Below are 24,975 nucleotides of genomic sequence, written 5' to 3'. Positions count from 1 at the left end.
AATCAGAATGTCCTGTTAGGACTGGTGAAGGCGCATAGAACATATTAAGAAGTTTTGAGGGTTGACTTCCTCTTTAAAGTTCAGTATGCTATGTCCGTATCATGTTTGGTTTTTTGTTTATTTGTTTTTGACGAACTGGTATGGTTTTTGAAGCTAGATAACACTTTGTCAACAAAGTCTGCAATGTACTTTTATATTTTCTTCACTCCAAATAGTGACTGCATTTCCAATTTGAAAGCGCATGTCTCTCCCTCCTGCAATGTTATTTTTTCATGAGGTCGAAAAGGGACTTACGTGACATCACTCCCCAGACAGAAATAATTATTGCATAGTCGCAGAATACTTCACTTCAAGCTCTAAACATTGTATGTATTCTATAGTGTACAGCTGTTTGGTATTTGTCTGTATCTAGGAATGGGGTCTCCTATATTTTATTATTTGTTACATAATACTTTTGTTCATTTACATATGAAGATTTTTTTTTTTTTTTTTTACAAAACAATATTCCATGTACACTATATGCACTATTGGATCATGTATGCAGCGAAACAATAACACAAGAGGCAAGTTCAAAAGATTAACCGTTTTAATAAAATCCATGTCAAACATCAATATACTGAAATGGCAAAAAAAAAAAAAAAAAAGGTAATTTTGTACAAATCATAGCGGTTCAAAAAATATTACAAACCGTTTCAAAACATCTTTGCAAACAGTAGCAAACATTCTGATTGTTTAATTGTCTTTTTTTCTTCTTTTTGAAAGCCCTTAACAGTCATAAGTGAAGGTGGTACGTGAGCTCTTTGTTTTTATGGTAATACACATGAGCAGTGAAGGTTAATAAAAGTCACATGGAAACAAAAAGTGCACAACTACACTATTAAGTCCACGCAATTCTCCGCAGCGCTAACATTACATCCATCTTCCCAAATACTGTACTTCACTTTGGATAACAACTATCTTAATTCATTAAAGCATCATATTATACATAGTTGTCACAGCGGATGTTTGCATTTAATCCTACATGGTTATTCACACCGCATCTGAATAGTGGAGCGGAATACAGTAATACTGAATGTGGAGTAATGATGACAAAGTGAAAACACTAATAAGATGAGTTTTGATGGAGAAAGCTTGTAATATAAAGACTTCAGCGTATTGATCACAGAAGGTTTCATTATAGGCTACATAATAGAAAGTGCAGGCACCTAATCGTGAGTGCAGAGACCTCATTTGAGAACTGCTGGTGTGCAGGGTTGTTTCACAATTCAACTGTTGCGTAACTTGAGCAGAGAATTCATCAGCAAAAAACTTGTGTCAACACTGCTGCTTTACTTTACAAAAAAACAACAACAACTAAAAAATACTCCAAGCTGCCTAATGTTACTTCTGCGTGGGGTTATTTTTTTGGCTTCATTAAGTTGAAGTGGAGCATGGTAGTAGTGGTCAGCCTGTACAGGGCTACAAGTGTGAACATTTCACTCAAGGCACATGAAAGGAGACACACAATAACATATTTGCGCTCAGAGTAAAAACTACTTGATGAAGACAACTAAACATGACATCTGTGTACCGTATAACTTTGGCCTGTGATAGGTCACCATAGCTATAGCTGGCTGACGCTCACAATATTTAACTTATATTTTTGTCCTGTGATTAATAGTCACTCCATTTGAATAGACATTCCCCCATGAGCATAATTAAGTGACGTTCAGCCCTGATAGAATCAAATACACTCCGGTACACTGAAAGGACACCCATGCTTTCCCACAATTTCAATATCATTGACTGCATGCAAATCCAGCTGTACTTGCCATTCAACCGTTTACAAAAGGGGTGGAGGGAATCTCCCACAGAGGCCATAATACACTCTTGAAAATCAGCTTTGTTTTTTTTGTTTGTTTGTTTTTTTTAAGAATTGCATGGCAAACCAGATCAAATGCTCCCATGGTCTCATCATAAATCACCTGCAGTGTTGCTTTGAAAAATGACTACACCCTGTCTTAATAATGTAGAAACCCCAAGAATATTACATACTGTTTTACAATACAAAGCCTGATGATTGCCTCTTAGTTTCTGAAGCATCTTTATAAATGTCCCTGCATATTATTTGCTGTATTATTTTTATCACAAAGTTAAATACGTGTTTAAATGCGCTGAGTGAAAGTGATCTGTATACAAAAGTCAGAGCTTCTAAAAAGGGGGTTAATTTAGGTCAATCAAAAGTGAAAACGTGTGATAATCATCCGGAACAGGTCATGCTGAGCACAGAAAGGTCATTACAAACAAAACAAAAAACAAAGAACAACTTCAAAGGAAAATGCTTTCCTAAGCAAAGTGACATTATTGTATAACGTGAAGTGGCTGCCCCCTACCAACACAGACTTAAAATACCTTTTATGATTTACCTATATTCACTTCAGGAATCAGCCTGGCATATTTTTTTAATTATTTTTTTTTTATTTAAGTCACAACCACTCTATGGCCTTGTGTCCATGGCATGAGTCTTTCTCCATCCAAATAATCCACATAAACACAATAATCTGGGGCCATGTGGTCACTGCAGAGATTAATTCAAAGTCATCTACTTGGAAAATGAAGTTCCGATTCTACTCTGGGCTAATGTCTGAACCACAAACGACTTTACAGAAATAGCCTACAATCCAAATGTTGACTCATTCTGTCCGATATAAGGCACATGGACTGTGAGAAGAGACTAATTGGGCCATATCCATAATTAATAAGACAAATAGTAGCCATCAAAAACTTTGAGTCACCTTTCAAAATCCCCAAAAGCCCTGATCTGGGATGAGCGTGAGTAATGCCAAGCAATGTTTGCCTTTTACTCCGCTTTTTTTTTTTCTTCACGGAAAAATTGGCTTGGTTCTCACTTGGCTCCCGTGAGATCCCATTCCAATTCTATTTCAGGACTTTATCGCAGCTCCTGCGGAGAACAGCGACATGCGACCCACGTGACTCAAACTATCCCATTTCCGTCGCTTTTCTAGCTAAAGCCCAGAAAAGAACTTTTCACCGGCAAGTCTCGTTTTCACGTGACCACCGAAAGCCAAAAGATGAGCGCCCTGCTCAAATGTGCGTGTGTAAATCAAACCATCACATTGGCGGTGAATTCGATGGAAAACAATCTCCCAAAGCACTGTGTGTAAAATCCAAATGCAACAAATTCTAAAAATCAATGACCATTTTTCTTTCTTTACACTCAGTAAGCACATGTTCAACTGAATGAGCTTCTTGGAAAACTTGCTGCACCTTTCAATGAAGAGAAATACTGAACACACACTGGAAACTGAGAACTAATATCTGTGTGTTGTATTGTGTCTTGAGCACCATTTTGGATTCCAGCGATAGGAACGGAAGGCAAAGTGAATTTTTTTTTTCTTTTCCTCCTGAGGAGGGATTCAAACACCATCACATGCCTGGAACTACAAACCACTTGATCACCGGGCCGCCCTTTTGCAACAAGGACGCAAGGGAAGCAGAAATGAAGCAAAGTGGGGAAGAAAGAGAATCACAGCTTTGGTATTTCGAGTGAGGTGAACAAAGTTCATAAATGCACTCAATAACATGTTGCATGTGCTCTTGCTTCCTTTTAACACTCCTCACAATACTGTACATACCAACCAAAGGAGTAATCGGGCCAAAATGAAAACAAAATATAAATGATACTGAACAGAAAGTCTAATTACGAGCAGGAGGAATAAAATCAAATATAAAAAGTGCAATGTTATGAGAATAAAGTCATAACATTGAATAAAGTCGTATATTCAAGAGTTAGGGTGAGAGTACAGTCATGTTATGAGAAAAAAATATTTTGAAAAAGTCGATTACAACAATAGTCTATTTTTTGAAGAAAAAAGTGTAATACTGTGAAAAGAGAAAAAACAACTTAAACTGTATTATTATTATTATAATATTATTTGCTATTTAAATTTTTCATTAACGTATCCTCCATTATTTGCTGAAAAACTCAAATTCACTTTTTTTTTCCAGGTACCAGTTGGTGTCAAGAAAGTATGTTGAAGTGAGTCGAGACGTAGAGGCACATTCATTAAACATAAGCAGTGCTTTGCTGCCACTTTGTGAAGCGATAGGACCAGTGGTGTCCAAACTACGGCCTGGGGCCATTTTTGGCCCGCCGTTCATTTTTAAGTGACCCGCGGCATATACTAAAAATGGCATTTGCTACTTATAAATTAATTTGATATCCTGTAGAGCTTTTGGAAATATTCAAAGATGTAAATGTAGAGATGGGATTCAGCTGCTGTTCAGTGCAGGGTCTGATTTATTCTGGTGGGTTAGGGTCTCGACCACCCCAAAATCTTGTTAAATCCTAAACTATTCGGCTTATAGAAAGCTGTTCATGTGGCAGCTATTCAAAATACCTTAATATATAAACAACCCGCAATTGCTTGATTGACTGATTTCGGTGCGGTTGATAAATTAAAGTGTAAGAATTGATGGCCGTGCATACTTTGATTTTGCTGTATGTGGCCCTCGGAGGAAAAAAATTGGGACACCCTTGATATATATATATATACATATGCAAAATGCATGTAAATATTACGACTTTACTCAATACTTTAGTCTGGAAATATGATTTGTCCAGTGTGGCCCTAATACTCCTTTTACATACTAGAGACAACAACAAAAAAGTCACAGGCGTAAAAAGTGTTACTGTGTAGTGCCGGGGCCCTGAGCAGTGCTGCCCCCAGTGGTGCAGTGGTGTAAAGGCAGGCTTGCTGAGGCGCTTCCATGCAGCCTAGTGGCGGTGATGGACGTTACAGATGCTTTTGTTTAATACTGTATCCGTCATTCCTCCAGGAAGAGGCGTCAAGTAAGGCTCTGCTTCCCCGTCAACGCTATTGAGTGGTCACTTGGAAAGTCTCTGAAGTGCAGTTTGGCGAGTTGTCAAGGTGAGCTTGTTTTTTTTGTTTTGTTTGAATTTTTGGGGAGGGGTGGGTGGAAGGTGCAGGAGAGAGACAAACTGGATGTCGTTAACTTCAGGGTTTGCTCTCAAATTCAAAAATGTGCTCCAATTCAACAGTCAAAACAATCATGGACCCTTTCTCGGAGGAGGTCGATCAACTTCCTCGAACGAGTCGCGTAAAAAGGTGCAAGGGATTTACAAAAAAAAAAAGCATGACTTGTATCAAAATACTTAGTGTCACTTCGTGGATATCCAGTGCTGGTTGTAGACAGGTAGATCTTGGGCAAAGGGTCTGTGTGTGCAAGCTAACAGTCTGTGTAGAAGTGAAGGCAGAAGTGAGACCCCCCGCCTGACTCCCCAAGTCAAACTAAAACACAAGTGGAGCTGATCAAGACGGAAGGTGGACACGAGGAGAGATTGACAGCCCTTGCTCTCAGTCCAATCACACAATGGACTGGATGACGCTCTCATGTGGGGGGAACCAAGGAAGTATGCTGCTGCCCCCCACGGGCCCTCGTGGGTCAGGGAAGCACTTCAATCTAGCGACGCCATTACATAGGCAGAACTGCACTCCCGCGGTATAAAGAGGCACAATACAGTACATTCCCTCTTAACACTGAGTCATGTCTGCATCGAGAGAGAGCGAGAGTGGAAGGGGCGGTGGGGGTGTGGATCCAATGGGACTTATTCTATTGCCACCTAGGAGACGTGCGGCGAAGAGGACGGCTGTCTCCAGAAGCACCAGCCTCGCTTGGTGTGCTGCTTGCGCAAGATCTCCTCCTCATGCTCGCGCTCCTTCTGCGAGCGCAAGTAGCGGTCCTCCTCCTTCAGGAACCAAACGGGAGGCCAGCGCTGCTTCTCAAAGTGCTTCTGGTTCTCTGCATAGTGCCACACAAGTAGATGGAGCGGTTAAGCCTTATATACCGTTCATTTTCTACGCGCGTATTGTATGTTCCAGCTCAATTTCGACCCAGGCCGAAAATATACACATTATAATTGCCTATACCCGGGGTCTTCAATCCTGTTCCTCGAGGTCGGCTGTCCTCCCTGCTGCAACACACCTGATTCAAATGATCAGGATCGTTATCCAGCTTCTGCAGACCTTAAGGGTTATCTGATCATTTAAATCAGATGTGTTGCAGCAGGGAGAGATGGAAAACAGGTAGGACAGCGTTCCTCGAGGAACAGGATTGACGCTTATTGGCATATTGGCTTATACCAATATATATTAATAGCTGACATGAAGAAATGGGTGATTAATCCACTATCAATGTTTTAGAGCACTGATTCTCTCACTGGTGGGTCAGGATCCAAAAGTGGGTTTCGTGGACCGCTAATAAAAAATAACATGGAACAGGATAAGCATACCAAGTTCCCACAAAGAACATACAAAAATGGATAAACGTCAGGAAATGATAGTCATTTGCACTATAGTCACTAGCTACTCTGAAAACAAACACAGTGCTGCTCACGACATCACATCTAGCAATATTTTTTGGGTATGTCAAACTCCTTTGAAACGGTGTTTTAAAATGCATCATACTGTACATGCATTTTCAGAGGCTGTTTCGAATAAAGAAAATGCTTTATTATTCTTAACTTCTATTAAGGGGCACTGTATTTATTGTATTTAGGGGCCTAAAACAGTCATTCAAGTTGGAAAAACTTTAAACTATAAATCACTCACATTTATGGCAACCACAAAGCAAGCAAGTTGTTTTTAACTTATCCAAATAGCTTAACAAATAAAACATGACTTATTAATAAAGAATTCTAAGAAGCACCATCGCCAATTGTCTGTCAAACAGATCATCTCAGGCAGTATGTGTGGTTTTACCTGGAGACATGGCCTTCATGTCTTTGGGAAACTTGCGGCAGATGCTGTTATAGTTAGTGCAGATGTGATGGAGACACCAGGCTGATAGCTGCTTGGCATTGTGGAACTGAAAAAGGGAAAACATTGAGAGAAAATTTAGCAAAGAGAACCTAAATACATAGTCAGTTAACTTCATTAATGCAATCAAATATACCATTAAACAGACCTGGGCAAGCTCCAAATAGGCCAAGACGTGCCCATCAATATCAACTCCGTTCACTGCCAACTGCAGAAGCTCATCAACAGCGTGCTGCTCTGAAAACACACACAATACATAAGAATGTTAATATTTGTCTCTTCCCTTCTCCTACCTTTAACGACAGCTGCAGAGAATCCTCACCAGTGAGGGCGACCAGGCGGGGTAAACAAAGACGGTTGGCCACCACTATTAGTTCAATGGCCTCCAGATCAGGACAAGGTGTCAGCATGGCACAGTACAGGAACTCCAGCACGCCTCGCATACATGCGGTGCTCGTGGTCGGGATGGGCACCTGCATAATGACGATAAACATACAGGTTTTGGTTTAAAAAAAAACATTTTTAAAAAAGTTTTCTTTGAGACTGAATATTTTCCATTAAACTCTTAAAAACCTAACTTCCAATTTTGACTTATATTTGACGCATATTTTAAAAATTTGTGTTGAACCCCACACAGAGTGTTCGCCTTCAGAGTTTCTATTATTCTACAACATCCCTGCAAGTCTGTACAATGACTTCCGGATGCCGCAAGCCAATCAGAACCCATTTAAGCAAATAAATGCATACAAACGAGCTAAGCTGTTTATGCAGCACGACTGGAAACTATTTCCTGATGAAAGAGGCGACCTGAACCCTAACCAGGACCACTGAGTATACCTACTGAGGCCCTCTTCAACTTCCATTTCTCCAAGCAATTAGGAGAATGTCAGCTTGGCAAGACCTCTCGTTATGACTAAAAGTCACAACACTAAGACCAGGGTGGTCTCAAGAGCTAGGAGCCCCAGCTGAGGCTATATAACATTCATGACTGGTCACATTGACAGTGATTTTTAAAAATTATTTATCTTGGTCTAATTTTTTTATCATCATACAAACCTGGTATTTGAACATGGGTGTGTAGACAAAAAAAATCCACTGTAAATGACTGCTTTAAAAGAACAATTACAATTGATTGCATTTTCATTTCTACAGATAATCACCATCAATTAATTGGTTTAGAATTTAAATCCATTGTTCCATACTATTCCACACAGATGGTGTGAAGTCATGATATCACAGTCAAATGTGTGAAGCTAAAAATACAGAGAAGGAAGTGTGACATGAGCATGAAAATAGAACAATGCTGGCTGATCACATGCTACTTTCACAGTTTGAGGAGTATCTCCTGAGGGGATGCTCCACTCCACCCGAGAATTTGAGTGTAATTTGCTGTCATGTCACCTACTGATTTGTATGCACTTTCACTAACAACATCAGCATGGCTGTTCCCGAAATAGATTTACTCTCTGCCTCAAAAAGAATATTTGCAACCGCTCACATTGTATGGAATGAAATTTAATCAAACCCATGCAGATAATGTGGAACAAGTACAAAAGAAAAAAGTAAAATTGCGCTTTGTGAGGGTCTAAATTTCCAATATGAATACAAAGTCTGCTGTCCGTGAAGTGTAAGCATATTGTGTGTTGCAGGATGGAGAGGTCTGGTTCCGGAGGGTCAAGTGGCCACAAGATCACTTCCTCTCAATGAAAGGAAGGGAACAAGATCACAAGAGAAACATCACATGTAAAGTAATGAGTCTTGTGAACTGGGTATTGACCAACCCCATAATTATTGTTTTCGTACCTAAATACTGAGATGACAACATCATCAGTTATCTTTTGAAGTGAATTTCATTACAGTGCTCTAGTAATTCTTAAATTATTTCTTAAAAATTCCAGGTACCTGACACAAGACTGACGCTGACATTAACTCATTCACTGCCAGACATTTTCAGACCCTCTTTTTACCCTAACGTTTGAAAAAAATTGAAAAAAATATATTAAAAAATTCCTGGGATTGAATGGCTGCACTGTGAAAAGACAAATAAATACATCAATGGCAGTGAATGAGTTATTTGACATTAGTACAAATTCATCAAAACATGCACTGCCTCCAGAGCACATATGATAACTGTAAAGCTGAATTTAAAAGGAATTTTTTAGCATCGTTGGATGGAGCGGAGCATTGCGCAACAAAAGGTGCTTGATATTTTAAATAAAAGATCTCATCTGTAATAAAGACCTTACACTCCATTAACACTTGCCGGTCACTGCAATTGAGTAAATAAACACCCTGGCACTAGTACAGTATTTCTCCTTGTCAGAAAAAGCAACTCCATTGAGCTTGTTGGGCCTCACCTCCTCAATGTAGCTTTCCATGAACGAGCCGCGGAACATGGCTGCCATCCAGTCACAGCTGGAGATAAGCAGGGGTTTGTGGGCCGGGAGGAAGCCATCGTCCAGCCGGAACACCACATCTAAAACCGGGGTGGGAAAAGAGCATTCATCTCGTGGGATGCCACAGAAGCCCAAGCTACAGAGGGGGAAAGACGGACAAGGCAGACAAACACACAGAGACATAGAGACACATGTAGACAAACAGAGAGGTAAATTGACAGAGGGACAAAACAGCTTTTGAGAGTAAGGGAAGGAGAGCAGACGTGAGGTATAGGAAATGATGTAAACCGCGCATTGGACATCTGTTGATATCGATCAAAACAACTGTTATGGCATTTAACGCAAAGAAAATAATTTCCTTGATCTCTAGAATTCAGTCCTAAATAACTCAACAAATAACTATTCATTGCGGGAAGCACTTGTTAGCATTGTGAGAAAGACTGCCATCATTATAACGATGACTGAGAATGAACAAAAACGAGTGAATGGGAGACAGGCTGTGTTGAGACACAGCAGATGTATGGCATTGGCTGTGATAGCATGCAAACACAACAGCTTAGGGGGACAGACAACACTAAACAAAGACAAAGAAAGCACGGAAGGACTGAGACAAGGCAACCAAGCAGACTGAAGTGTCAGTCAGTCATCAAGACATTTGATGACTAATTATACACTACAAGGAAGCCACCAAATACAAAATGCATATTCCCTTGTAGAAATACAGCGGTGAATATACAGTGATACCAAATGTACACTTAGTGTACATTGTTTTCACTCCCAAACATTAACTGATGCATACATGGAAAACATCTGCGATGTCACCTGCCCTACTGAAGAGTTAGTTAGCACAGAAGATTACCAGCAAAGGTGCCTTTGTTAAGACACTCCTTGATGCGGTTGGCTCTGCGGACATGGAACGCCTTGGTTATCTCCTGGTTCATGAAACTCTCCCTGTTGAGCACATTGGCCACCATCATCCGCAGGTCGAACACCTCAAGGAGCTCAGCGATGGTGGCCACCTGCATCAGGTCTCCTCGGCCTTCATCCAGGCTGCCGGTGTACAAGTACTGCAACACGGCCTGGAAATACAGCAGGAGGTCAAATAAAACAAATAAAGACTGAAGCATTACTGAAGCATTGCGTTCAACAAACTACCTTTGATTGAAACGCTTACATTGCCCAAGAGAAAATGTAATAATTGGGTACTGGTGTTAACAGATTGACCGTGGTGGCAAATTCAGGTCCTGAATGTAAAAACGCTACGACAGTTTGGTTTTAGTTTTACCGAGAGGTGGGCATTCAGTCACACTGACGGACTGGTCCAGCCAAAAAGGTCAGAAAAACGAGCGTCCGCCAGTGACGGACTAACAGCCCATAAGTGATGGACTGACGGACCATCACTGATTACATTGACGGATGAAAACCCAACTTCCATCAATGGTCAGTCCATCTATCTTAAAAGGTGTCCCCTCATTCGTCAATCATCAGAAAAATGGCTGCCCGTCAGTGACGGACTGACAAGACACCTTTTAAAATAGACGGACTGACGAATGGGAATGGGTTCGCATCCGTCAATGTAATCGCCACTAACCATGTCCGTCACTGACGGTCCATCAGTCCATCACTATTAGTCCGTCACTGGCAGACGCCTGTTTTGGGGGGAAACCGACTGACGAACCACCGGACTAACTGACGGACTTAAATAATGGACTTACTGACGGATTGACGGACTGACGATTACAAATTACGAAAATGATGGACAGGTACCCAGATCACTGACGGACTGACGAGTGATGGATAGGTGCCCTGGCTGCTGATGGATGACGAATGACGGACCAGCAAAATGTAGTAAAATCCCCACCTTTGGTTTTACCTGCCAGTTGAGCGGAAGCACCAGTGGCTAAAACCAAACTGTGGTTTTGACTTCCTGGACCTGGATTTGACACCTGTGCCAACTGAAAGCGTACTAAGTATATCAATGCCCATGAAACGAATTTGAAGCCCATCACCTTGAATGGTTCCTCTTGGATGAGCGCATCCATGACTACCACAGTCATTAGTCGAGGTCGTCCAGTCATAGGGTCATCAACATGCTCCAGACACACACTCAAGAACCCTCTTCCCCATCCCGAAAGTGCCCGGCCACTCACAGGAGTTCCCAGAGAGTACTGGGCTCGAGAGGGGAGTGCATTATCACTCTGGGAAGTCCGTAACGAGCCGCGATGGAGCAGCGGGGGTCGATTCAGGCCCCGCACGCCGCCATCGACCCCGTCTTTATCAATGTCTAGGCTCTTAGTGCGCCCCGCTTGCTCCTTGGCTCCTCTTCTGCTCAGCTCGTCTTCCTCCCCACTGTCGGAGCTTTCCTTGCTTTTGTCCTGCTCCCCTTGTGGCACTGTGCAGGATGCACCAAGTTCAAGAGTGAAGAGGTCATAGAATTTGGAGCAGGAAGTAGCCAGATAAACTTTGTGTGCAAAAACACGAGTGGAGGCGCCCTGCAGCAGAAAAACAACATCTGCACAGAGTGGGTGGCAGAAGAGGGAGTCAGGGCCCTCACCATCAATGGGAGGGGGATCTGGAATCCCCACTATGGGGCGTGGTGGGCGAGGAGGCAGGAAGGGGGCCTGGAGAAGTGGCCTTTGGACCTTTTTCAGGTGGGATTTCCAGAACTGCAGGTGACGGCGGGAGATGAGGGCAGCTCTGATCGCATTGTCAAAAACATCCTTGACCCCAAACTGGGCTACGATGCTCGTCTCATAGTAGGGTATGCCGAGCTCTTTTGCCACCTCATGGCCTCTCTCGGGAGGAAGGATATCTGTCGGTTTGATGGGTCTGCGGGTCGGAAGAGATCATGATGGTATTAAGGCTAGTGATGCAATGTGAATGATGGTGGGATTACGCCCCTAAAAACCACAAAAAAAATCCTAAAAAATAAAGTTAAATTCAGATCAAAATCTGTCCATTAAGGACTGATGTGGAAGGCTTCTCACTTGGCAAGGGGTCGACGTGCACGATTAACTGCATCCAGGTCAGCATAGCGGAGATCCAGCTGGCAGCCAACCAGGATGATGGGCGTCCGTGGACAGAAGTGCTTGATCTCCGGAAACCACATGGTGCGGACATGGCGCAGGGAATTGGGATTAGCCAGAGAGAAGCAAAGCACCACCACATCCGACCTGGAGATCAGGAAAGAAAATAAACAGTTGTTGCCTCATATGCTTAAACTGAACTGGGATCAGAGCTACGACAGGAAAAATGGCGGCAGAATAACTGTGTTCATCTGGACATTGCCAAGAGGTATGGCTAAAAGAAAAACAACAGGCTGACATCTGTTCTGTGTTTGAGTGGTCCTTGTGACAAGTTGCATGAACACATGATGAAAAGTATGATTTGTTTTTTTTTTGCAGTGCCCACACTGCTTCTTTACTTCTCCCCACTGTAATCTCACCTAAACTAATTTTCCCTTTGACATACAATACACTAGCAAGCCATTACATCACACATGGACATGCAGCCAAGTCTTACCACCTTGGATTGGATTTGAATACGAATAAAATCACTGCATTGCTCTCCTACTACACCACAGTTGTGGCTGTAGTGAAGGGCTGTGGCTCCAATAAGAAACGTTTGCTTAATAAAATTACAATAATCTATGACGATCTTTGCTTATGAATGTTTTGCATGGTGTGTCTGTTTGGGTTATGACTTTTCAGGAATTATGTGAATACTTTGAATGGATGTGAAGACCGTGTTAGAGCTAATAATTGACCGCTAGCTATTATGTGACATAAACGGGCCTGTCAGCATTGCATGTGTTTATGTGGTGCATCCACACTACAAAGGTCACCAGTTACCCGATTATGTAAGAAGAAACACACGCACATGCAAACACAAACACATAAGCACATAAGACACATCCTATAATAAATCAGATTTTCCTAAATAGAAATTAAATATGTGTATTAGCCTACCGTCATATGTCTGTTCATGTTGCACAGAAATTGCCTGCTTCTAAATCAGCTTGTAAGAACAATGCTTCTTTAGAAATTGCTTTAATTAGCAGGAGAAACATTTTCTTTCTTAATTATGTCGGTACAGATTGAAAATAGAAAAACATAGTTGAGGCTAAGGTTAAGTGTGACTTAGCCTATTTTCAGTATAGCTTTTTTCCAACCTGTATTTTCCACTCCTAACAAGGCATGTGACGATGCTTGATGTCGGGTTTTGAGTTTTGGTATCAACAAAGGGTGGAAGATGAAGATGTGACGTGAGTTTAGTCATGCGTTCATGAGAGGTGAGACGTGCAGCAATGAACAAGTGAATGGACAAAGACTGGAGGAAAGTGATGTTGATGCTTGCCGCTGCAGACATCAGGCAGGCGGGCAGGCAGAAAACAGCTGAGCAGGCGCTGCGTCTTTATCAGCTGACTGCAGGCTGACAAAGCATCCGGAACATTAGGGAAGGTGTGGAAACATACACGAACAAAGACGGACAACTGAGTAAACACACACTAAATAAGATTGAAATAACGACAGAGCCGAGGTATTCGGTGCCACAAATAGATGCGCAAACGCACACATCTGTTGCTTGGCTACACCAAACGGTGTCAGGGTGAAGCAAAGTGAAAGGCTGAGCTTTGTTGTGAGTGCAGCAGATATAAAAAGTCTTCACACCCCTGTGCAATTATCCATCCATCCATCCATTATCGATACCGCTTATCCTCACAAGGTTCAACAGGTTATAGGTCAGGTCAATGGTGAGAACAGATTGAACTGATATACAGTATCCCTGGTCTCAATATATTGGGGAATTGGACATTGCTGTGTAGACTTTTTATGTCCACTATACATGGATAACTTTGCAAAGCTCTATTACTGTACAACACGAGCCTGTTTTCATGTGAATTTAGCAGGAACTGGTACAAAAATAGAGCTAATGCGCTGGGATTAGTAGGAAACTACGGCATACTTTTACTTGAAAAAGCCTTTTTTGTAAGCCTTTAGTCTGAGAACCATATTTGGTATGGTCTTTTTAGCCATCTCACTATTAAGTCGGAGTGCTGTGTGCAAATACTAGAATGGCACCTTTGCCTGGGATGAAATGCAAACAACCATTGGGGGGAAAATCCTGAGACACTACATTTGTTTTTGTTGGTAAGCCACTTCTTAGTTAATGGCAGATGATGTGAATCATTGATGTATACAGGATGTGTCAGTCCATTTAATAGTGAACAGGTGACTTTATGGTTTATGGAGAATTACCTTGGCATGGCACAGAATGCCATGTAGCGTTTACATTTTTGGTAAATAGATCTAAATCAACAATAGATTTGATAACACAATGGTACTAACATTATGCAATATGACAACAATACACACTTTGAATTAGTCTCCAAATTGGCAAAATTGTGTAATGCATTACAGTAATTCGCTCGGGTTGAAATGTATTTCCAATCATGTTTTTATGAATTCCTAAATTTCTCCAGCAAACAAGTTGCTAATTGACATGGAAGAAAAACAACAAAATGTTTCCAATCAAGATTGCTCTCTGTTATTTGACATTCTCGTTGCAGGTTTTGCTTAATTACTTTTGCATTTCATGCCAATAAAGCAGCTTTGATGCAGGCATGCCGAGTAAGAGGATCAAGCCATGATCCAATCATGTCTGCTGGAGGAAGGATGTAACAGCCCGATGGCAGAGTTCAGCTATAAAGCGCAGAGAGGCCTTGTAAATTCTCTGGCCCTGTTGGTGTGGGATTGACTGTTGAGTTATGTCACAACAACCAACCCCACTAGTGTGAATTTTCTTTAGGCTTGTGGGAACAGAGTACTTGTGTAATTAAGCCAATACTTTGGTTTTGAGAAACTGAACCTTTCAAAGTGGCCTTTTATTGTGGGCAGTCAAAGGCACACCTGTGCACTCATCATGGCCAGCCAATAATTTGGTTTTGAGATGTATGTGTGTGTGTGGGGGGGGGGGGTGCGTGTCCGCATATGGGCGTGTGTGTGTGTGTGTGGTCTCACCTGCCATAGGCAAATCGTCTGTCCTTGTGATGGTCCCCGAATGTGTCCCAGAGCCTAAGGGACACACTGACCTCATCCACAACATCACGTGATCTCTCTAAGACCTGTAGCATAACAAACAGCACACACACAAACATGCCTTAACACCATTCTACTTTATTCAGTGCAACTTTTCTTGTCTTCATTTAGTTTGCTCCACACTTTATCCTGCACGTCTTGTGTATGTGTGTGCCCACCTCCTGGCATACACGATACTGGTCGATGGCCCAAACGGTTGGCACGTGGGTGGCGAGCAGCTGATACTGTGTGAGGGTGGCATTGCAAGCCCGGGCACATATGAGCCTGGTTTTGCCCACTGCATTGTCCCCTACCACCACACATTTAATGGTTTCCACATTGGGCCGCTCATAGTCTGTGTCTATATCCATGGAGAGGGCCCTGGGAAGAAGGGGAAAGAAGGCGAAGTGGTCCGTTTATAAACATATTCAAAAAATAAAAGAAAGAAAGAAAAGAGTTCTATTGATCAGGCTTCCCAAGTGGAATGAGTCATCGTTGGGACGCTCTTGGGACGTCGAGGCTCTTGGCATGTAGACAGAGTGGCTCATAGATGCGAGCCAGGCTAGGGAGGCTTTGACTCTGAGCGTCACTGACCAGTATTTGGAGGATTCTGCCAACTCCTCTACAGAACACATGGAGGGACTGCAGAGCTATTTCTGTCACAGTACCCAGAGAAGGACCGAGAAAAAGAGAGATGACGTCGTCTGAGCGCACTGTCCTTTTATCACCTTGCATATCTAACCTCATTTATAGTCACCTTGTGCATGCTGGACAGCAGGTTTCAGAAGTGTACCGCATACAGGGGTAAAAATATAGACGATGACTCTATGCTAAGTAAACAGCAAGTCAAGAGAAGATAATAATGCGCGATATATGTTGAGGTCAAAAAGGTATTAAATTAATACCTCTTTACACTTTTCAAACATATGTTTGAAAATTGAGTTTTAATTTCTGAGTGATATTTCTAATATTTTTGTTACCTTACAGGGCTCGAGAACACTCCTAAAGGTATGGTGCGCCTAAAATATGAGAAAGTGTGAGTATACTTTTCATATACTGCGACCAATAAATGTACTGATTCTTAAAAAATATATATATTTTTTTGTTGTTGCTGTCAAACCTCTGCTAAGTTGTTGGCGATAATGCACACATCAGCTGACAGTAAGTCCAATAGAAAAAGGATGGCAATGACCACTGTGATTGAATAATGTGTGAAAAGAGACGGGTGAATCTATAGGTTTCACTCTTTTCTGCTCTTGTGAACAATGTTCAAAATAACTATCAGCGCTTACTTTCTCCCCAGCAAATGTGTGCCACTGTGCCCAAATGCTCACTTAAAGACTCAATTCCCCAGAGTCGACCAAATTGCGTCTTTGACTACCTGTCAACAAACCAGGCAAACAAAGGAAATCGGGTGTACACCTCAAAGGGCTCCCTTTCAAAATAAGACATCATTCCCATTTTTCTTTGGCAAACCACAAAGCAAATATTTGAATGCCAATTTTGTACACACGGCTCTAGTAGAATCTTCTCTGTTGCATAACCATCCCCCGCACACTGTTTTACCGATCCAATAATCCCTGAAACTTTTTCAAACAACCACTCGGTGGACTCATAAATAGAGCCTATGAAACATTCATAAAAGGCCCCTGCTTGGTATTCCATTGACGCGGTTGTCTTTAGTCCGACATCAGCTGATACAATCCGCTAAAAATGGCATCCATTCATCAGACACATGAGCCGCACAATGCATGAGCCCTGACCTGCGCCTCACGTCGCCATCTCCAACCTGCTTACAAAACAAAAACTGCTTACCAACCAAAAACTGTTCCTGGGCCGAAATGCCCCATAGACATCCTCATTTTCATCTCATTTACAAGAATGGGGGAGGCAACCTCTGTCTGTATGAGCTACAGAAAAGAGTCAATATCCTGAATGTTCAACAAAACAAGCTGAATCCAATAATAGGGTAGGTTAAAGTGTGTGAGACAAAAAAAAGTCACCCTAAAAGCTTTTTTTAAGAAACTGTTAGCTGCGTTTTGAAGGAAAATTAATAGTTTGCGCTTGTGTTGAGATCTCAAGTACAATTAAAACAACATTTTCAACATAATCGAAATACTATGACTCATGCTATGTTCAAAAAGAATCTTGGTAGATGCGGTGGGCGCAGGGAGAACTAGGAATCCAGTTTGTTCAATAAGCTCTCTCTAATAACCGTTTATTCATCCCTGAAAGGAATTGATATGAGGTACGATATTCGGAAAAGGGGGGTGGATGGCCAAGAGGGATGCCACATTTCCATCAAAGGGTACAATATACTGCAGATACTTTTTTGCACAGGTACAGTTTAAATTGGTTGGTGGTTTACTTCAGGTCCGGTTTTGTTCGAGACAAAGTGATTTGTGTGCATCCCTATTTCAGTTGACCAATCCAAGGACTGCGACTAGCGCTACTCTTTTTGTATTCACGTTAGTGCAATGCATTTGGGTAGCTTTCAGGTATACTCAGTCTGTAAAAACTTGGCTATGGACAAGAGCTTCATGAGCTCAAAGCAGTAAATATTGATAAACAGTAACTGGACCTGAGAAGATTTTGCTTTCTGAGCATGGTCGACATGCCCTAGAGAATGATACCAAAGAACAAACTAGTGTCAACCCTACATTTGATACCTATACCAGAATGTAAATGATACAGTATTATGAAAGTGAAGTATAAGGTCAAGATGAGGTCAACTGTATGGATTTTGATGATGCTACACCTACAGCACCATTTCAGAAAGACAAAACAAACAAAAAATGCACCAAAGCCTGAGGTTAGAGCTTTATAGCTCTCAGTGCTTCCAATGCAAAAACACAGATGTGTGAGTGGGATTTCCACAGAGACGAGCCAGGGAGGACAGAACTGTCACCGAGTATTACAATCAGTCGGTCATGCCACGGGGATCAAAAGTGCAAAATCAACAATGACCTTTGTGGTAAGAATTCAGCCCTTATCCCATCGCTTGGAGAGAGGACGTAAGAGTGACTTAAAGTGGAAGTCAACCCAAACATATTTTCTCCAAGAATATGTTCTATGCAAGCCCACTAGTTGAAACAAGGCATTCTAATAAATATTGCTTTTGTGGAATAAGAGTTAATCCCCTGCTTTTAGCCATGTCCGGTGCGGACATTTTGTCACTTCTGGCAAATGAAAATGACACAACTGCTCAGGGCTCAGGTAATGACCAATCACGGCTAACCTGTTTTCTGAAGCTGAGCCGTGATTGGTCGTTAGCTGAGCCCTGAGCAGCTGTAATGTCATTTTCGGTTGACAGAAGTGACAAAATGGCCGCCCCCTGAGATGGCTAAAAGGGGTGCATTTTGTTACTCAAGTCATATTCCACAAACACAATATTAGTCAGAATACCGTGTTTCAACTAGTAGGCCTGCTGGGAACATATTTTCTCTTTAAGGCCAGAAGAGAGGAGGCATGTACTGTTTGTGCATCTTTAGTGCCTACTGGTTACAGAACTGTGCATAAGGAGCAATACAAGCAGGAAGAGCCGCTGGTGTGGATAGACACTCAGGGGATCCAGAGCAACCAATCCATCTGTGGCCTTACATCAGCCCCATTCGTGTGTGGGTCAACAGCCCTAACCTAATTATCTCCTCACGTATTACTGACATGTTAAGCACCTGCTATCTGGTCTGTGTTTGAACTGTAATGAGCTTATCCAGGCTACCACAATTATTTATAGGGAGAAGCTGAGCAGTTGGAGTGGTGCAGCAGTGCAGCTCAGAGGAACTGGGAAAGAGAAGCCGCGAAGATCGGGTTTCAATTTTAGCCAGTGACCGATTGTGAACTGCACACGATTGTCTAGACTTGATCTGCAGTGCCAGTCGTCACCTCTTTAGGGCAGCAGCAACGATGACTGCTGGAATGTGTGTAGGAAAAGGAACAACAAAAAAAGAGAATCTTTTTAGTCGTACCCGAGAGGGAAATTTCAAATTTTCCACTCTGTTCTACTGAATGCGCAAAAAGGATCCTATGGACATGCACAAATGGAGAGATGTCAAAATGGCGGTGGGTAATCTTAAATAGAAAATATAAAACAGTGCCCCAAGTTGTTGGGTTGCTGCATTTGTGGTATTTTCATTTTTATTTTTTTTAACATTCTGTATCTTAAATGTTGCAATTATTAGTAACAATATAGAAATTTGCATGCAAGGTATTTTTTAATAAGTAATATTTAAATTTAAATGTAATATGAACATGCCTGATACACTTTCCACGTACTGTGAGGGTATGCATAACGGTTTTAGCATTACAAAATTTTACACACAAATTAATACCACCTTGAAAAACATTTTTTGAATTTTTTTTTTCATATAAAGTCATTGTGCTTGCATGTTTTTTTTAAACATTCTGTGTAAATTTCAATTCTGAGTATTCCATGTATTTAGCATTGTGTGCAAATGCGCATGCACAATATGTTAACTTTCAATCTGTTTCGTTACACATCTGTGCATCTTGTTACTCTTGCGTTTCTACTTCCTTGTTAAGTCATTTCATTCATCCCTCCGCTGCTGAGCTTTGTCTGGCTTCTTCCCAGCTGTGCCCACTCAACCACTCCTCCTCTCCAACAGACTAAAACTCCCCCTCCTTCTTTCTTACTTTAAGATATTTTATCACTGTAATGCTCTGATAGATGCTCACTCACATCCATCTCGGGATGTATAAATCTAGCTCTGGACGTCCCACTTTACCGAATGACAGTCAAGAAGCAGCATTAAGCCCATCGCCCGCCGCACCCACACCCACTTTTTGCTCCCCCCCGTTCTGTCTGCCTCTCTGTTATGTAACACCTTTCGAAATCCACTGGAAGCAAACACTCATAGCAGAACGCACCCCTTTTTGAGTCCATTTTCTTTGGCCTTGAGTTCATCCTGATCACATGAGAAAGTCTCCGCTTCTCTGCCTGGCAAGACATGACCCCAGTTGCCACTCACATTATGCTAATAATCTCTCACCACAGCTTTAAAATAACCCGGCTTGACTTCTATTTCAAAGCGTTGTTGGGGGAAATGGGGTAAACTGTGTGATATGCATATGCAACCTATTCTTTGGTGACAAGTGTTTTACTGGCTTTTATTTGTATTATCTAGGTGTTGGAGACTGTGAGTGCCAGAGGCGCAGCTGGCACAGACTGCTTACATAATCGGGTCTGTAGCCTCTGCTTGGCTCCCCCGATGGCTGACGGTAGACCTCAAAGACACGACAGAGACACGCAAGCACGCATGCCGACACATACTTGCCTGATCCACCGCTGATGGGTGTTGGTACTATGCACACAGCCGTATGTACAAAATACCCAAAAGTCCCAATGAACGACAAGGCCAACCTTCATGTTCTCCGCTCATCACAACAATTGAAAAGAGTTCCTCACGCCCACCTTTCTTGTCCATTTCTCCTTTGCTAACCATGTTTGCCACCTCCACCTTGGCCCTCCCAAATGAACCTCCTGCCACCCCAGGTAAAGCTGTCTAGAACCGCCAGTGATTCACACTCATTGACAATTTAGAGTCTTCGAACAACACAACAGGAAGCCGAAGTGGCCGGAGAAAACAGACATAAGCCCAGAGAGGACATATAAACTCCACGTAGGAGACGAGATTCAAACCTCTGCACTGTTTGACTTTTTACTTTTAGGGATGGTCATTTGATGGCATTTTCTTCATTGACTATGAATAATAGATGTGGAAGGAGGAGTAAGAGTAGGAGGAATCAAATTATTTTATGTTTTTTTTTTTTTGTTGAAAAGGGGCCATCTATTTTAAGAGCAGTGGTTATTTATTAAAATGGACAATGCAGCTGGCAATTAATTGAGTCACGGTGTCTCATAGAGCGGAGGTTACTTTATTACGGCACATGGGATAATTGGTGGACAACTGGCTAAGAATGTGGCCTATGACTGACCAACGTAACCACTCACTGGTGGAGAGCTTTTAAAGGGGACATCAAATCAAACATTTTCTTTACAATGGTAAATTCTATGCTCCCCCACTTAACATGTTATTCAGATTATCTCTAGGAGCGCCGTTCCAACGATTGCAATTGCCGTCAGCTACGTTTTTTGTTTTTTAATGGGAATGGTCTGTAGTGTTAAAAAACAAAACAAAACAAAAAACTATGCCCAGCAGATGGCAGCAACTGGTCTCTTTTCGATGAGATTATTCTCACGGGAATCCGGAAAACTGTGAACATGGCGATTCTTTGCAAATGCAACATTACAAGCAGCTTGTAACGTATTTGTCACCTTAAATCTACTACAAAGAGTATCACAATAGACAGAAAAAAATACAAAGATTATTTAAATGTATAAGTATATGTGATGACGTAATGTACAGTATGTACATAGACACACACACAACTGAATACTACTACTACAAACGCAATATAAATCAGAATATCATGTTTAGACTAGTCGGGGCACATAGAACATATTATTGTAAAGAACATTTTGACTTGACTTCCCCTTTAAGCAAGGCACCTACTCTAAGTGGCAGATTGCTCCACAGGCACTTAAGAATACATAAGAATGTAATATGACCCTAACCAACCACTATTTATGTAGCCATACCACCACAAGGTGTGTTGATTCCAAAGATGATAACAGCATGTGATAAAACACGCGCTCATTACCTGAGTTGACCTTCCACCTCGACCTGATATGGGGGCACTGAGGACATCCACATCAGTCATCTAATGCAGGCTGTCCGGGTTTGGCCTGGGCTTTGCTATCTAAAGCCGTTCACACAGTAAAGTCACTGAGCGTAGTGCCTGCGCAACACAGTTGTGTTCCAGATACATCAGTGCAAGTTGTTGGAGGCAAAATGTCTTCAAACTTACGAACAAAGACTTCATTTCCATGAAGCACGATAACAAATGTTGAAATAACCAGAATACATAATTTCGCTCCTCTTTTAAAAAGTGAATATGGTACACAACCAATACAAGAGCAATATCATACACAAACAAATATAAAAATCACCTCTCAGTTTTATACATTGCTTGTTTCTGCCCCTGGAAACTCCAACCATGATAATAAACATACTGTTATATACTCCTCTATTAAATTGATATTGACATAATTTGTGATTCAGTTCTAGTATTTTCCAACATTTATTGAGCCAAGCCATACATTTCACAAAAGAAAAAAATCTCAACTAAGACCACCAACCAAAATGCCATAAAAAGGGGGAACATTACACAGGTTAACGGACATCTAGAGGAAGAGACTTTAATTCCTCTACATCACCAAAGATACACTATTTTTTTGTATAGCCATAATTTTGGGACCCAATACGTGAATCCGGACAGTTTCCTGTTTTATATCTGATGATCTCTCACCGGACACCAAGGCGATTGGTTGGGCATCACAACATTACATTAGTTAGGTGTACCTAATGTTGTGGCCCATACAGCTGAGCAGCTGTAGATGTAAAAATAAGATTGGGGCAAATCTAACCATTGGCCAAAACTGCAAAAGAATCTGTTACTTCCATGAAAACCTAATGTAACTGATGGACTACTGATATATATTTTTTTAAACAAGTGGATTTCATTCCACTCAGCATGCATGCTCTGTCACCCTACAGTACCACCTGCGTAACGCTAGCCGTCTGCTGACGTCATAGCCACAGGCTCAGCATTACCCCCGTGCATGTGCGCACGCACGTGGTATCAAACTAACATTTCCCTGCAGAAAACGGGCTGCTATCGTCACATTCCAACCGGGACGGGCACGCACACTCATCTCCATTTATTAGCACGTCCTGCGTGAGAATGAGATCACACTTGTCAATGAAGCACCCCCTCCCATTCATAAGCACCTGACTCATTCATGATTTTGGGGGAACCGAACGTGCACAAGGTAAATGCATCAAGGGGTGCGTACAGCAAAAAGCACGCACACATTGTAAAAATCAGCACATATTTAAGCCCCAAAAGGAAGATATGATTATCCCACATGCCTAAAAGATGCAGCTGATAAGTCTTGCATAACACGCAAGCCCATCCGCTGCACTAAGACACGTAACACCTCAGTAAAAGCAGGCAGGGCATCAATAATCCCACCAGTGTAAACATATCTGCTTGCAATAAGACGCGATGCATCTACGAGGGGTGGTATTAGTGACAAAAGGAGATTAAAGCCCCATTAAGTGCACAAAAAGGGGAGTTAGCATGACACGAAGAAAACGGCGTTAACTTTAAGGAGCAAATGAGGTGATTGATGGGATGGAATGGGAGCGTGTGACCGTGTTTTTGTTTTTTTTCCCCACCCTTTGTGAAGGTGCAGGGGGTCCCTACCTTCCGACGGTTCCGGAATTGACCCACATGCCACTCTGCTGGGGGTGCCGGTCGTGCAAACCGGGCAAGGGCACGCAGGGAGAACAAATAGGTGGTCGTGTTCAGGTCCACTTGACACAAAGAGCATGTATAGTTTATCTGCAAGGGGACAAAAAGGACCTGTGCCCTCACACTCCCTCGTTTCCTTCTTCCCGTGGCCCGCTTTGTCAAAGCTTCACCAGCCTCGGATAAGTTGAAATCATCCACTGGTGACAAAAGACGCCTTTGGACCTTAAAAGAACACTTTTTAAATCTTGAAATGTACACATTACTGGCCCAGACACTCGGTTCCAGTGTGAGCCACCTCCTTTTCTGTTGTTGTTTCCCCAGCTGATTCTATCAAAGGACACGCCCCCGCGCCGTGACGTCATGGCACTACTCACCCAACTCCTGCCGTGCGGCGTTCATGTGCTGTTAGAAAAAGCAGACACTATGAACTGTGGAGTGAACGTGATCTTTCGTCATGTACAAAACGCGCAAGCCATAACATCAGGCATACTAAGTTAAATAAAATGTGTAACTAAATAAGTGTTTGAATACAAACACTTTTTATTCAATAGATGCAAATGTAAAATTGCTTCTATATACCAAAAAACGGAGCCCACGTGCCACACTTTGAAAGCCACTGATCTTATAAAATCATACCAAGTTAGAATCGGAATTGATTTTATTGTCATTGTCACTGAAAGGTACATTCACGGCTAGGGTTTTTTTTTTCATCCCAATGGTGCAACAGGAAACATAGGAATGAAACACACAACCTGTGCAACTACAGTGCCCAGCATAAATGAGTACACCCCAACAGGTTTGTAAGAACACCTTTAGTTTCCTTTCAAAATCAAGATTTTCTATGGGATTCTATACTACAAAATACTCCCATAAATGTGGGCCATTGAATACAATCAAGATTTGTTCATTTGTACACACAAAATGTCATTTTCTTAACAGATTTATTAAAGACCGTGTTGCACAAATAAGGAGACCCCAAGAAAAAGACTGACAACTTGTTCATTCCAGGCCTAGCAATCATGTTGCTGTCCATAATAGGCATGGAGGTCATACAAAATACTAGATATAGTCGTTTTTGTTGTGGGCTGTATTATTTTTTTACATTCATTAAATTGATTAAACTTTTTTAATGTATACATTATATTATCAAACTTATTTTCATGTTAGGAGTTGAACATATACTGTACAAAAAATATTTGGTAAAAATTTTGGAAATTGTTCTTACGTTTATTGAGATATTGAATAAAATCTTTACATTTTTCAAAG

The 24,975-nt window shown here is 41.7% G+C and overlaps 1 protein-coding gene across 5 annotated transcripts in view; it reads right to left on the bottom strand.

The window, feature by feature from the left end:
- Positions 1–568: 568 nt before the first annotated feature.
- The window catches only part of rhobtb4 (Rho related BTB domain containing 4), a 40,590-nt gene continuing 16,183 nt past the window's right edge, over positions 569–24,975 (bottom strand). For 3 of the 5 annotated variants that reach the window (XM_086030898.1, XM_086030899.1, XM_086030900.1), the window contains exons 3-12: positions 15,492–15,693; positions 15,256–15,359; positions 12,223–12,408; positions 11,245–12,064; positions 10,095–10,314; positions 9,197–9,315; positions 7,162–7,312; positions 6,976–7,076; positions 6,783–6,888; positions 569–5,823 (exon numbers count right to left, since the gene is read on the bottom strand). In XM_086030898.1, the coding sequence (XP_085887024.1) occupies positions 5,645–5,823; positions 6,783–6,888; positions 6,976–7,076; positions 7,162–7,312; positions 9,197–9,315; positions 10,095–10,314; positions 11,245–12,064; positions 12,223–12,408; positions 15,256–15,359; positions 15,492–15,683 (2,178 nt within the window). In that variant the 5' untranslated portion in view covers positions 15,684–15,693 and the 3' untranslated portion in view covers positions 569–5,644. Of the gene's footprint in view, positions 5,824–6,782; positions 6,889–6,975; positions 7,077–7,161; positions 7,313–9,196; positions 9,316–10,094; positions 10,315–11,244; positions 12,065–12,222; positions 12,409–15,255; positions 15,360–15,491; positions 15,694–23,661; positions 24,033–24,975 lie in introns of those variants that run through there. The other 2 variants (XM_086030897.1, XM_086030896.1) reach the window with 2 other exon arrangements.

The sequence above is a fragment of the Filicampus tigris genome, chromosome 5 (assembly GCF_054856515.1).
Source record: "Filicampus tigris isolate MCC_2025a chromosome 5, RoL_Ftig_1.0, whole genome shotgun sequence".
NCBI classification, from domain to species: domain Eukaryota; kingdom Metazoa; phylum Chordata; class Actinopteri; order Syngnathiformes; family Syngnathidae; genus Filicampus; species Filicampus tigris.
The sequence above is the reverse complement of the archived record's forward strand: the minus strand, read 5'-3'. Positions and strand labels throughout refer to the sequence as shown.